Source organism: Tachyglossus aculeatus, chromosome 8, assembly GCF_015852505.1.
Source record: "Tachyglossus aculeatus isolate mTacAcu1 chromosome 8, mTacAcu1.pri, whole genome shotgun sequence".
Lineage (NCBI taxonomy): Eukaryota > Metazoa > Chordata > Mammalia > Monotremata > Tachyglossidae > Tachyglossus > Tachyglossus aculeatus.
The window spans coordinates 16461183-16476142 of record NC_052073.1 but is presented as its reverse complement, the minus strand read 5'-3'; the positions used below and the strand labels follow the sequence as shown (position 1 = coordinate 16476142).

Here is a 14960-nt window from a genome sequence, read left to right as displayed (position 1 = left end):
AGTGTGCCTTTGACTAAAACCTTCCAGTGTCTCCCCAGGTGTGCAGCCATATCCTTGTATCTCCAAGGCTGGCAACAGTGAGTAAGACTTTATCTGATAAAGAACTTGATAATAACTTATTGTAGTAACAAGTGCTTACTATGTGCCAAGCACCATGCTAAGCACAGAGTCTTGTCTTTTGCTGCCGAGTCATATCTGACCCATAGCGATGCCATGGACATATCTCTCCCAGAACACCCCAATTCCATCTGCAATCATTCTGGTAGTGTATCCATAGAGTTTTTTTGGTGCAAGTATGGAAGTGGTTTACCATTGCCTCCTTTCGGGTAAAAAACTTGAGTATCCACCCTTGACTCTCCCCATGCCTCTGCTGCCCAGCACAGGTGGGTTTTGACTTGTAGCAGATTGCTTTCCATTCACTAGCCACTGCCCAAGCTAGGAATGGAATGGGTAGGCTTCTGCTGGACTCGCCCTCTCATAGTCAAGACTGGTAGAGTACTAGAAACTTTCCAGGTATGACTCTGAGAGGGGTAAGCACAGAGTAGATACCTGATAATCAGGTTGGACACAGTCCCTGTCCCACATGAGGCTCATAAGTAAGAGGGAGAATAAGTATAGAATCCTCATTTTATGCCTGTAAGGAGAAATTAAGTGACTTTCCCAAGGTCACACAGGTGATAAGTGGCAGAGCCAGGATTAGAACCCTGGTCCTCTCACTCCCAGACTCATGTTATTTCCAGGAAGCGTTTCTGAGGGGAAGGGACAAAGTTTCTTATGTCAACTACCTTCTCCCTTGCAATGCAAATATTATGTGGTTAGCTACCAACTATACCAGGCTGCAGGGGTACTCCTGTGTTCTGTGTCTAATTATCTAACATTGTGCTTTATCAGCTTTAAAGGGATTTATCTAAACACAGGGAAAGCAGAAAAGAAAAATGTATTTTTAAAATATACTCTCCTGGGAATGAGCCTATATTTAAAAAGTGCTTTATGTTTTGTTGAATATTGACTCTTCTGCTTTAAAAAGGAATATATCTGATGTCATTCTGTCACAAGTCAGAATACCTGGATGACTGCGACGATGCAGATTCTATTTTCCCAATTCTATATCTTTAAAAGGCTGAATTTCATGCTGATAATAATAATAATTATAGTATTTGTTAAGTGCTTACTATGTGCCAGGCACAAAAATGCTGGGGTAGATACAAGTAAATCAGGTTGGACACAGTCCCTGTCCCACATGGGGCTCATAGTCTTAATCCCCATTTTAAAGATGAAGGAACTGAGGCACAGTGAAGTGACTTGCCCAAGGTTACACAGCAGAAACGTGATAGCCAAAAGAGGTTATGTTCCTTCCTCCCAAGTGATGAGCTTTTTTCCTTTAAGAAAAAATTGGGCTCATTAAAAAGGGCCTACGTTAGAAAGCTGATGATCTGAACCTGTGACAGCTGGATGACAAGTTATCCACATCAAACGTTTAGGATAATTCACTAAACTGAGTGTGAGTCTGTCCAAGATACTCAAATCCAATTATTTTCATTCACCTAAACTTTTGATTCTCTGCCCCAGCACTGGTCCCAAGTGGATGATCATCTTCACACTGAACTAAACAATAAAATTGTATTCATTTAAAATGTCAGATCAAAATTAATAGGCTGAAACCCAAAAAAATATGTGCAGGCCACCATGAAACCACTCAGAGGTGCTGTTTGGATAGCCTCATCTTGAAACTAAGAGTTTTATTCTAATAATTGTGGTATTTAAGTGCTTACGATGTGCCAAGCGCTGTACTAAGCACTGGGGTAGATACCAGATAATTAAGAACCATGTGGGGCTCACAGCCTAAGTAGGAGGGAGAACAGATATTAAGAATCCCCATTTTGCAAATGAGGGAACTGAGGTACAGAGAGGATAAGTGACTTACCCAAGGTCACACAGCAGAAATGCGGCAGAGCCAGGATTACAACCTAGGTCCTCTGAGTCCCAGACCTGTGCTCTTTCCACTAGTACCTGCTGTTCATGTTACATTAATTCTAGGCTTACCTCTCTGCTTTAACTCACTCCCAATTAATTTATCTATTGTATTGGGTTGCATGGAGAATGACCCTAGTAATTCAGTGCAAAGTTGAAAGAAATGAACATACACAGGCCTTAATTGTTTTCAGTGGAAATACCAGGGAATGCAGTGCACATACCTCTGATAATGGGGACATGAAAAACTTACTAAATATCTACAGACACAAGACAGGGAACAAACACCTGGGGCTATAAAAAGATAAGAGGTGGAAGAGACTGTTTTCAAGAACTTTCTTGCCCTTTTGCCACCACCAAACATTCCTTAGGCCCCTTCTATCAATCGTATTTATTGAGCGCTTACTGTGTGCAGAGCACTGTACTAAGCGCTTGGGAAGTACAAGTTGGCAACATATAGAGACAGTCCCTACCCAACAGTGGGCTCACAGTCTAGAAACCATTTCCATGATCATTCTTACCTTCACCCATCTCATGGCCAGGCTGGAGCCTGAAGTAGACATTCTGGACTTTTTCTGTAGAAAAATCTCACATTTCACATATACCGATGCACCTGCCCCCAGTTTCTACAACAGGAAAGTGGCTTTGCAGTTTTCCAACTTTTTGCACCTTCCTCTCAGCAGGCTTAAATCACTTTCAGAGAGCTCTTCTTATCTTTAGGGTGGGGTGAAATGAGTGACGTGCTTTTTCTTCTTTTTTTTTTTATGTTTTGAACTGCTCGAAGCTGGCACTCTTCCTGACTGTTTTTATTGGAATCCTGACCATTTCCCTATGAGGATGAGGTGGAGGAGCACAGGGCTGAAATGGTTTTGAATACTTTTAAAAGGACTGTAGTCTGGGAGGGGCTTAGGGCAGAGGACGGATGCGGATGAACAACAGTTGGAGTAAAACCAAGATACAGAGGCAGTAATAAAGAGAATGAAGTAATGTAGATCAGGTGGGGATAGTAGAAACAATATAAGGGAAAGTAAAAAGGGAGAGGAAAGCAGGAAAGTGATAATGTGGCAGAAGGGAAAAACTGGAAGAAAGAAGAGCATAAGGAGATGGAAAGAGAAGGTAAACAGGGATTGGATGAGAATGGGGCCAGCTAAAGTAATTCTTCCAGAACACTAGGGGTTTAACTTTAATGGTTTTAAAGTTATTCACCTGGATTCCCCCCTATTTTGAAGGGCGTGCAAGTCCAAGTGTCTGTGGGCAAAGAAAGTGTCATAACATTACAGTAATAGTTATTGGTGAGTGTTTTCAATCCTTTTACTCTATGCAATCCTGCAAAGCTGAATTTATATCCCCTTCAAAGGTGGGGAGAGAAGTATACACCAAGAACTGACTGAACTGAACAAATACTAACTTTGATGACAACTCTACTCTCCCATATATTAGATTTTGAGGGAAGGAGAAAGGCTTAATGTTCTTCCAAACATACTGCCAAAGGAATAACCAACTACCCAGAAAATTGGCTTTAAAAAGTTCTATTTAATTTCAAGATGTTCAACTCTAGCTAGTGATACTTTTTCCAAATTGATTCCCTCTGCTCCCTTCTTTTTCAATATAAAAAGGTAGATAAGATTTTAAAGAAAGTTATAAATTGCATTAGATTAGAGAAATTAAAATCCTGGTGGGTTGATTTTCAAGATTGACAAAGACAATTTGTAGTAATGTGACAGGATTTCAAAGTGATCACTGTTTTGTGTGTATGATCTTATCAACATTATTAAAATAATTACTTCCTTTAGAGATAGTTTTCCAAACTGCGACCCTGGGGTCATTGGTAGCATAACAAAGATTTCAGGTGGCTCTCTCTGCCACTTCCTCAAGCATTCCCTAGCTTCAAGTCTTCTATTCTTTCCCTAACACCTGGAACAAGATTATGGATCAGTTATATTAGGAGCAGTAGAAGGAAGAAATGAAAACAATAAGTGAAACTTTCAGGATGGTAGTTACATTTTTAACTGTATTTAATCAGTTATCTTTCTAGAGTATTTACTGTGTTCAGAGCACTGTACTATTTGGGAGATTATGATACAATAGAGTTGGTACACATGGACCCTGCCCCCCAAATAATGTACAATCGAGTAGGGGAGACCGATATTAAAATAAATTACAAATAGGAGGAAAAACTTGAAAAATGTCCTAAAGTATATATGGCAGGGCCTTTAACATATGCAAATTACATAGTATGGCCCTCTAATTACTTCATGTGTCTATGACTAACAGGAAGATCCTAATAGACATCATCATTACTATCATCACAATCGCCATTACTGATCTCCCGGAAGAATTACTCCAAGAGAACAGGACTGAGGGTATTTTTTGTGCTAGAAAAATAGCACACGATTCTCAGAGCAATTGTAAGTTATAGTATTTTAATGAAAAACTATATTTCATTTTTAAAAAAAAAAACCTACTTATGGTCCTAACGGCCTCTCTACCCATTCGTTTCTACAATTTCTCCTTTTCATATCTCTTTTCTACTCTTATCTCTGTACCAATGGAAGGTGTTCAAGAGAAGCAGGGGCAGGCTTCAAGTCAATAACGGTCATTTGGGTTCCCAAGCAACGGTAACACTGAGTTACAGCTGCTAATCCCCCACCCCAGGCCATGCCACCTGTTCGTGGGAAAGACTTACTGGTGTCAATGAGGTGGATGCAGTGGTGGCATGAGGGCTCCATACAATTTGGAAGGCTGTGGCTAAGGGACTTAGAGTTGTGAGGAGCCTGGAGCTCTGCTCCTCTAGCCATAGTGCCCTATTGCTCTTTCTGTTTCCTTTTTTTTTAAAAAATATTTCTTTCTCCTTGTCTTTTAGTAGGAATAGTATTTATTAAGCACTTCCTGTGTGTAGAGCACTGTATTAAGTGATGGGAGAGAATACGCAGGTGGGAATTGGATACAGTTCCTATCGTTTAGGGGGCTCGCAACATAATCTTATGTTGTTTCTGTGTTTTTGTTATTTCAATCTTTCCCTATATGCCTGCTGCCAATTTTTTATGATATTTATTGTTTATTATGTACCAGGCACCGTACCAGGCAGTGGGGCAGATACTAGATAATCAGATTGGACATAGTCCATGTCGATGTTCATGTCGCAAATGGGACTCACAGTCTTAATCCCTATTTTGCAAATGAGGTAACGGTGATACAGATAAGCAATTTGCCCAAGGTCACACAGCGGACGAGTGGCAGGGTTGGTATTAGAACCCAGGGCTTCTAGTTCTCAGCCCCATGCTCTTTCCACTAGTTATGCTGCTTTTCTGTTCAATTCTGGGATTGCTTCTCTATTCACTTACTGGAATTTGACACCCTTTGGGGAAGAAGTACCATATCTAATTCTCTTCTGTGTATATGTGCTTAATAGAGTGCTTTGCATACAGTATAAATGCTTAGTAGAGTCTATCAGTTTCAACCTCACAGTACCTTCTTCAAAGGAGTCCACTCAAATAGTCTCCTTTTAAAGTAGGCATGTGCTTATTGACATATTCAACTATTTAGTTCAGTATCTGCAACCAAAAACCATTTCCAAGCTAAACCCATGGAGCTTTTCAGAGGGGTTTCATTGGCCATGGAGAATCTCAGGTACAGTTCCAAGTACTCTGCTGCCCTTCCCCAGCCTCTCTTGCTACCAATAGAACTGGGATAAACAGGAGAGAGAGACAAGGGATGGGTGAGAGACCCAGATCAACAACTTGGGCTTCAGAGGAGCCGCTCCTAACTGGAAATGTGGGCAGAGATCATGTCTATCAACCCTACTGTACTCACCCAATCGCCTAATGCAGTGCTCTGCCCACAGTAAGAACTCAAAAAGTACTATTGATTGATTGAAAATGGTGCTGCAGCCTGGAAGTTCCACTGCCATCCTCTAAATGGGTATCAGTGTCCCCAGGGAATCCACAGGCTGGTGAACCACCCGAACAACCATGGCTCAGACACTAGGGGTTGTCCGTTTCATCCGGGTGTAATGATGTTTCATAAAATCCAAGACCCTGCTTATGACCCATTTCTGCACTGTTATGCACCCTGAGGGAGCTCAGTAAATTCCTTTTGACTGACTTGCTTCTACCAAATTACAGTCACATAACCCACTCACCTGCTTCCTCACTCACACTCCTTTCCCCTGTAAATCTATCTTACTTCCTCACAGAGACCTCCGCTCTCTTGACCCCATCCATCTTTCTCAGCACCTCACACCCCACCTTGCCTCCCTTTCCTCTCTACCCAATCTTGGTGACCAGATTACTGCTCTCAACTCTACCCTCTCTACTCGGCTCGACTCGCTCACTCCCCTTTCCCTTCGCTGCTCTTGTACCACTATCCCACAGCCCTGGATCACTGCCACTGTCTGCCTCCTTTGCTCTTATGCTCGAGCTGCTGAACGCTGCTGGCAAAAGTCTAAACACCATGTCAACCTCGTTCACTTCAAGTTTATCATTTCCTGCCTTAACTCTGCCCTCTCCTCTGCCAGACAAAACTATTTCTCCTACCCTATTGACACCCATGCCCATCAGCTCTTCCATAAACTCCCTGCTCAGGCCCCCGGTTCCTCCCCCTCCTCCTTCCCTCACCCCCAACAATCTGGCCTCCTACTTCATTAATAAAATTAAATCCATCAGGTCTGAGCTCCCCAAAGTCACTCCCCCGACTTCTCCAACCCACCGGCTCTCAACACTCTCCGCTACTCTCCCATCCTTCCCAGCAGTATCCTCAGAGGAGATCTCCTCCCTCCTCTCAAGTTCTACTCCGGCCACCTGTGCTTCTGATCCTATTCCCTCTCATCTTATGAAATCTCTCGCTTCTTCCCTTCTCCCCTCCTTAACTTCCATCTTCAACTGCTCACTCTCCACTGGTTCCTTCCCCTCTGCCTTCAAACATGCCCACGTCTCTCCCATACTAAAAAAAAAAAACCCTCTCTTGACCCCACCTCATCTTCTACTTATCGCACTATGTCCCTCCTACCATTCCTTTCCAAACTCCTTGAACAAGTCGTCTATATGCACTGCCTCGAATTCCTTAAAGCCAACTCTCTCCTCGACCCCCTCCAATCTGGCTTCCGTCCCCTACATTCCACGGAAACTGCCCTCTCAAAGGTCACCAATGACCTCCTGCTTGTCAAATCCAACGGCTCATACTCTATCCTAATCCTCCTCGACCTCTCAGCTGCCTTTGACACTGTGGACCACCCCCTTCTTCTCAACACGCTATCCAACCTTGGCTTCACAGACTCTGTCCTCTCCTGGTTCTCCTCTTGTCTCTCCAGCCGTTCATTCTCAGTCTCTTTTGCAGGCTCCTCCTCCCCCTCCCATCTCCTTACTGTAGGGGTTCCTCAAGGGTCAGTTCTTGGTCCCCTTGTGTTCTCTATCTACACTCACTCCCTTGGTGAACTCATTCGCTCCCACGGCTTCAACTATCATCTCTATGCTGATGACACCCAAATCTACATCTCTGCCCCTGCTCTCTCTCCCTCCCTCCGGGCTCGCATCTCCTCCTGCCTTCAGGACGTCTCCATCTGGATGTCTGCCCGCCATCTAAAACTCAACATGTCCAAGACTGAACTCCTTATCTTCCCTCCCAAACCCTGCCCTCTCCCTGACTTTCCCATCACTGTTGACGCCACTTCCATCCTTCCCGTCTCACAAGCCTGCAACCTTGGTGTCATCCTTGACTCCGCTCTCTCGTTCACCCCTCACATCCAATCCGTCATCAAAACCTGCCGGTCTCACCTCCGCAACATTGCCAAGATCCACCCTTTCCTCTCCATCCAAACCACTACCCATTCTTCAATCGCTCATCCTATCCCGACTGGATTACTGCATCAGCCTCCTCTCTGATCTCCCATCCTCCTGTCTCTCCCCACTTCAATCCATACTTCACGCCGCTGCCCGGATTGTCTTTGTGCAGAAACGCTCTGGACATGTTACTCCCGTCCTCAAAAATCTCCAGTGGTTACCAATCAACCTACGCATCAGGCAAAAACTCCTCACCCTCGGCTTCAAGGCTGTCCATCACCTCACCCCCTCCTACTTTACCTCCCTTCTCTCCTTCTACAGCCCAGCCCACACCCTCTGCTCCTCTGCCGCTAATCTCCTCACTGTGTCTCGTTCTTGCCTGTTCCACCATCGACCCCCGGCCCATGTCATCCCCCTGGCCTGGAATGCCCTCCCTCCACACATCCGCCAAGCTAGCTCTCTTCCTCCCTTCAAAACCCTACTGAGAGCTCACCTTCTCCAGGAGGCCTTCCCAGACTGAGCCCACTCCTTCCTCTTCCCCTCCTCCCCCTCCCCATCCCCCCGCCTTACCTCCTTCCCCTCCCCACAGTACCTGTAGATATGTATATATGTTTGTACGCATTTATTACTCTTTATTTTATTTGTACATATTTATTCTATTTATTTTATTTTGTTAATATGGTTTTTTTTTGTTGTCCGTCTCCCCCTTCTAGACTGTGAGCCTGCTGTTGGGTAGGGACTGTTCCTGTATGTTGCCAACTTGTACTTCCCAAGCACTTAGTACAGTGCTCTGCGCACAGTTAGCGCTCAATAAATACGATTGAATGAATGAATGAATGAAAGAGGTAAATAACCTTAGCCTACCCTCTACCAAGGCAAAAAAAAGTTGAGTTTAAATGAAAAAGTAAAAGATTGAACTGAGAATATGAACAAAATGTTTGAGGAAAGTGAATTTCATCACTAAGCAGAAATGCTTCATTTTATCTTATTACAGTTTTCTCCACCTACACAGAAGGGAGACAGAGACAGATACTGAGTGTTCTTGCACAGATCATCCAACTCAGCTAACCCTGTCCAAGCTCTGGAGATCAGAGTCTTAAGTTCTTGCTCTGCCAACCTGGATCAATCAATTTAACTTTTCTTTGCCTCAGTGTGCCACCTTTAAAATAAACTTAATAATGTTTGCCACTTCCTTGACCCATAGAAACTTGTCAAATGTGAAACTAAATTCATGGAGCTTTTATGTCAAAAGATCCTTTAAAAGTAGCTGCATGGAGAAACCCACTGGATTGCCAATTCTAAAAACTGCATTATATTTTTCTCAATTTCTTCTCAATTGAATTTCACAATACCAATTATTCTATGAAAATTTGGAAGTCAGCAGAGGAGCTTGAGGGAGATGAATGCTCTTTGGCTTCATAAGCCTTGAGTTTCCAAATCCCCCATGTTTCACTCATGGCCATGGTTAATAGGATGATGCAAGCAAAACTTCGTCCTTTAATTCATAAATTTTCAGTGAGGTATATAAACTCCTGAGGGCACGTCAACCCCATAGCTGTACAGCCATTAAGGCCAAAAAACAAAAAAACGAAATACAGAAGATGACCTGAGCACCAGGCAGGCCTTAAGAAAGTGACCTTGCTAAGTATTCCCAGGCTTTGATTCATCTAAGAACAGTTTTCTTTTAACAACTTGTTTTGATTGCTGCTGTGTCTACTCCACTCTGGAGTAGCTCGTGTGTGTGTGTGTGTGTGTGTGTGTGTGTGTGTGTGTGTGTGTGTGTGTGTGTGCATGCACATATATGAACATGAGCAGGTGTAAAAGGATGGTATATGAAAGGTTGGTATACATAAGTACTAAGTGCTTAGAACAGTGCTCTGCACTAATAAGTGCCCAATAAATGCCATTGCTTGATAATTGCAGGCGATGCGCAGAGACTGAAGGGACACAGTTTCTAGGAAAAGTTGAAACTTTCTTCTCCAGTGGTTAGAACGCGGGACTGAGAGTCAGGAAACCTGGGACCAGGTTGGCTCCTGTCATTGATTTACTGTGGGACTTTGGCAGGTGACAACCGCTCTGAGCCATAAATTCCATTTCATAAAACTGGGATAAAAGACATGCTTCTCTTTACCTCAAAGGAATACCGTGAGAACCAGTAAGAAAACTTTCAAGGGAAGGCATCCGTCAAATTCAAGTTCTTAATAAACAGGGTGCCTGAAAACCACCGTGGGATTGCAGCCTAATTGAGCCATTTCCACTCAGATTTCCAATCAGCTTGCATCTTTCCCCTTGGCTAGAATTATGTCCCCCAGTCCAACCCCACACAAGGATGGCAGGTCGCCTTTCAAAGAATTTAAAACCGCTCTGAGCTTCCTTGGGTCAAGAGCAGTGCAGGGGACGCCTACCCACCCTCTGGGGCTGGAGCGAAATTTCGGGACTTCCTCTTTCTCAGAAAAGAAGCTTAGAGAGGGCGATCAGGTATCTAATCCCTCCTGCTCGACCGCATTTCGGGGGGGCAGGGGGTGTAAATCTCACCCTCCTACTGGGCCAGAAACACCCAGATTAAGTTTCCCTTCTTCCACTGCCGCTATTCCGGACTTCCAAAATAACGGGGGCGGGGAGGGAGCAAGATGCCCCGAATAATAATAATGATGATATCTGTTAAGCGCTTACTGTGTGCCAAGCACTGTTCTAAGCGCTGGGGTAGATACAAGGTGATCAGGTTGTCCCACGTGGGGCTCACGGTCTTACTCCCCATTTTACAGACGAGGGAACTGAGACTCAGAGAATAATAACAATAATGGCATTTATTAAGCGCTTACTATGTGCAAAGCACTGTTTTATCATCATCATCAGTCGTATTTATTGAGCGCTTACTGTGTGCAGAGCACTGTACTAAGCGCTTGGGAAGTACAATTTGGCAACATACAGAGACAGTCCCTACCCAATAGTGGGCTCACAGTTTATGTGCTGGGGAGATTGCAAGGTGACCAGGTTGTCCCACGGGGGGCTCACAGTCTTAATCCCCATTTTACAGAGGAGCTAACTGAGGCCCAGAGAAGTTAAGGGACTTGCCCAAAGTCACACAGCCGAGGTTTGAACCCATGACCTCTGACTCCCAAGCCCCTGCTCTTTCCACTGAGCCACGCTGAAGTGACTGGCCCAAAGTCCCACGGCTGACAAGCGGTGGGGTCGGGATTAGAACCCACGACCTCCGGCTCCCAAGCCCAGGCTCTTTCCAATCAATCAATCATATTGAGTGCTTACTGTGTGCAGAGCACTGTACTAAGCGCTTGGGAAGTACAAGTTGGCAACATATAGAGACAGTCCCTACCCAACAGTGGGCTCACAGTCTAAAAGGGGGAGACAGAGAACAAAACCAAGCATATTAACAAAATAAAATAAATAGAATAGATATGTACAAGTAAAATAGAGTAATAAATACGTACAAACATATATACATATATACAGGTGCTGCGGGGAAGGGAAGGAGGTAAGATGAGGGGGATGGAGAGGGGGACGAGGGGGAGAGAAAGGAAGGGGCTCAGTCTGGGAAGGCCTCCTGGAGGAGGTGAGCTCTCAGTAGGGCCTTGAAGGGAGGAAGAGAGCTAGCTTGGCGGATGGGCAGAGGGAGGGCATTCCAGGCCCGGGGGTCGATGGCGGGACAGGCGAGAACGAGCCTGTCCACTGTTCCACTGAGCCACGCCGCGAATGCAGTTTGGGTGGCAGGCTGGCATTAGCTGCTCGCCTCCCCCCTGAGACAGACACACACATACATGCAGACACACATCATCATCAATCGTATTTATTGAGCGCTTACTGTGTGCAGAGCACTGTACTAAGCGCTTGGGAAGTCCAAGTTGGCAACATAGAGAGACAGTCCCTACCCAACAGTGGGCTCACAGTCTAAAAGGGGGAACATGCAGACACACATACATGCAGACACCCCCCCACCCCACCCCCGCGGTTTGGGGCGCAGACTCACTCTGGGGTGTTGATCCAGATGATGTCCAGATGGCAGTAGTAGACGCACTCCTTGTCCTTGTAGGTATAGCAAGTGCAGCGCCTGGCTCTGGGGCGCGGGGCCTGCGGGCCTGGCCGGGCTGCGCTCCCCAGGGATGCTCCTGCTGCTCCTGCTGCTACTGCTCCTCCTCCTCTTCCTCCTCCTCCTCCTCCTCCAGCCTCCGCCGCCTCGCCCTCCTCGCCGTCCCCGGGGCCCGGCCCGGACGGCGAGAGCCCTGCAGGCGGGGATACAAAGGGAGACCTTTGGATTTCAGGACCCTCCCCCCTACTTTGCCCCTTTAATAATAACGGTATTTGCTAGGCGCTTACTGTGTGCCAAGCGCTGTTCCAAGCGCTGGGGGGGGCATACAGGGTGATCAGGTTGCCCCACGTGGGGCTCACCGTCTTCATCCTCATTTGACAGAGGAGGGAACTGAGAAGTCAAGCGACTTCTGCCGAGAGCTCACCTCCTCCAGGAGGCCTTCCCAGACTGAGCCCCTTCCTTCCTCTCCCCCTCGTCCCCCTCTCCATCCCCCCATCTTACCTCCTTCCCTTCCCCACAGCACCTGTATATATGTATATATGTTTGTACATATTTTTACTCTATTATATTTGTACGTATCTATTCTATTTATTTTATTTTGTTAGTATGTTTGGTTTTGTTCTCTGTCTCCCCCCTTTAGACTGCGAGCCCACTGTTGGGTAGGGACTGTCTCTATATGCTGCCAATTTGTACTTCCCAAGCGCTTAGTACAGTGCTCTACACATAGTAAGCGCTCAATAAATACGATTGATGATGATGATGATGATGACTTGCTCCAAGTCCCACAGCTGACAAGTGGAGGAGCCGGGATGAGAACCCACGAGCCCTGACTCCCAAACCCGGGCTCTTGCTACTGAGCCACGCTGCTTTCCTCTCTAACAAAACTACCAGAAAACTTTACCAAGCCTGCCAAGGGCCCTGGGCCGGGTTCAGCTGCAGGGGTGGGGAAGGTCTCTGCCACCCAGCCCCCTCTCTCTCCCCAACCTCCTCTCCCCTCACCCCAATTCCAAAAAAAAATCCTTAGCGTGAACCAGGTACAGCAGCTGTCTCAGCAGCCCAACTGGTCTGCGCCGCTCTGCCCCGCTCTACGCGGCTCTGCCCCCCTCGACGCTGTTCTGTTCCGCTCTACGCTGCTCTGCCCCGCTCTACGCTGCTCTGCCCCGCTCTACGCGGCTCTGCCCCCCTCGACGCTGTTCTGCTCCGCTCTCCGCTGTTCTGCCCCGCTGTACGCTACTCTGCCCCGCTCTCCGCTGTTCTGCCCCGCTCTACGCTGTTCTGCTCCGCTCTACGCTGCTCTGCCCCGCTCTACGCTGTTCTGCTCCTCTCTTCGCTGCTCTTCCCCCCTCTACTCCGCTCTGCCCCGCTCTACGCTGCTCTGCTTCGCTCTACGCTGCACTGCCCCACTCTACTCTGCTCTGCCGTGTTCTAAGCTGCTCTGCCCCGCTCTACGCTGTTCTGCCCCACTCTACAATGCTCTGCCCCGCTCTACGCGGCTCTGCCCCCCTCGACGCTACTCTGCACCGCTCTACAATGCTCTGCCCCGCTCTACGCGGCTCTGCCCCCCTCGACGCTACTCTGCACCGCTCTACGCTGTTCTGTTCCGCTCTACGCTGCTCTGCCCCGCTCTATGCTGTTCTGCCCCGATCTACGCTGCTCTGCACCGCTCTACGCTGCACCGCCCCGCTCTACTCTGCTCTGCCCCGCTCTAAGCTGCTCTGCCCCGCTCTACGCTGTTCTGCCCCACTCTACAATGCTCTGCCCCGCTCTACGCGGCTCTGCCCCCCTCGACGCTATTCTGCTCCGCTCTACGCTGTTCTGCCCCGCTGTACGCTACTCTGCCCCGCTCTACGCTGCTCTGCCCCGCTCTACGCTGCTCTGCCCCGCTCTGTGCTGCTCTGCCCCGCTCTACGCTACTCTGCCCCCCTCTACGCGGCTCTGCTCCGCTCCTCGCTGCTCTGCCCCGCCCTACTCTGCTCTGCCCCGCTGTACGCTGTTCTGCTCCACTCTACAATGCTCTGCCCCACTCTACGATGCTCTGCCCCCCTCTACGCGGTTCTGTCCCGCTCTACGCTGTTCTGCTCCGCTCTACGCTGTTCTGCACCTCTCTGCGCTGCTCTGCCCCGCTCTACGCTGTTCTGCGCCGCTCTACGCTGCACTGCCCCGCTCTGCTCTGCCGTTCTCTAAGCTGCTCTGCCCCGCTCTACTCTGCTCTGCCGTTCTCTAAGCTGCTCTGCCCCGCTCTACGCTGCTCTGCCCCCCTCTACGCGGCTCTGCCGTGCTCTAAGCCACTCTGCCCCGCTCTACGCTGCTCTGCCCCCTTCTACGCGTCTCTGCCCCGCTCTACGCGGCTCTGCCCCGCTTTACGCTACTCTGCCCCGCTCTACGCTGATCTGCCCCGCTCTACGCTGTTCTGCTCCTCTCTACGCTGTTCTACCCCGCTCTACGCTGTTCTGCTCCTCTCTACGCTACTCTGCCCCGCTCTACGCCGCTCTGCTCCTCTCTACGCTACTCTGCCCCGCTCTGCGCTGTTCTGCCCCCTCTCCGCTACTCTGCCCCGCTCTCCGCTGCTCTGCCCCGCTCTCCGCTGCTCTGCCCCGCTCTCCGCTGCTCTGCCCCCGCTCTACGCTGTTCTGCCCCGCTCTCCGCTGCTCTGCCCCCGCTCAACGCTGTTCTGCCCCGCTCTGCGCTGCTCTGCCCCGCTCTGCGCTCGTTGCCCCCCTTGGCTCTCTGCAGTCGCTGCTGCGCGCTGCTCTGCTGTGCGCTGCGCTTCTCCGCTCCCCCCCCCCCCGACCCCCTCCAGCAGGGCCTCCAGGTCCCCCTTTGTCCAGGGCGGAGCAAGGGGGAAGCCTCCAAGCCAGTTACCTGCGGACGATGTCACCGTAAGTCCGAAGACGAGCCAGAAGCCCAGCTCCATCAACGCCAAAGCGGGGGCTGGGGGCCGGCGGCCGCGGGCCGGCCGCCGCCCGTCGCCCGGTGGGTCGCTGGGAGCCGGCGGAGCCGGCGGCTGGAGCTGCGCGCGGCCGCGCTGCGGGGCCCGAAGTGGGCAGAGCCTGGCGGGCGGGCGCGCAGAGCGGCGGCCTTCGGGGCCGCCTCCGCCGACAGCCGGCCCGGGGGGGAGCTGGCCTGCTGGTCATGGGGAGCCCTTGGGCTCCATGCGGCCTTCCTCT

The 14960-nt window shown here is 48.8% G+C and overlaps 1 protein-coding gene and 1 non-coding gene across 3 annotated transcripts in view; both read right to left on the bottom strand.

Annotated features, from left to right (window-relative positions):
• EDN3 (endothelin 3) overlaps positions 1–14707 on the bottom strand; it is a 31240-nt gene extending 16533 nt beyond the window's left edge. For both annotated transcript variants that reach the window (XM_038750429.1, XM_038750430.1), the window contains exons 1-2: positions 14656–14707; positions 11734–11986 (exon numbers count right to left, since the gene is read on the bottom strand). In XM_038750429.1, the coding sequence (XP_038606357.1) occupies positions 11734–11986; positions 14656–14707 (305 nt within the window). The remainder of the gene's footprint in view (positions 1–11733; positions 11987–14655) is intronic.
• On the bottom strand, positions 394–531 carry LOC119931960. Its single transcript, XR_005452254.1, has one exon. It is a non-coding gene; the product is annotated as a small nucleolar RNA SNORA7 (small nucleolar RNA).
• Positions 14708–14960: the final 253 nt, after the last annotated feature.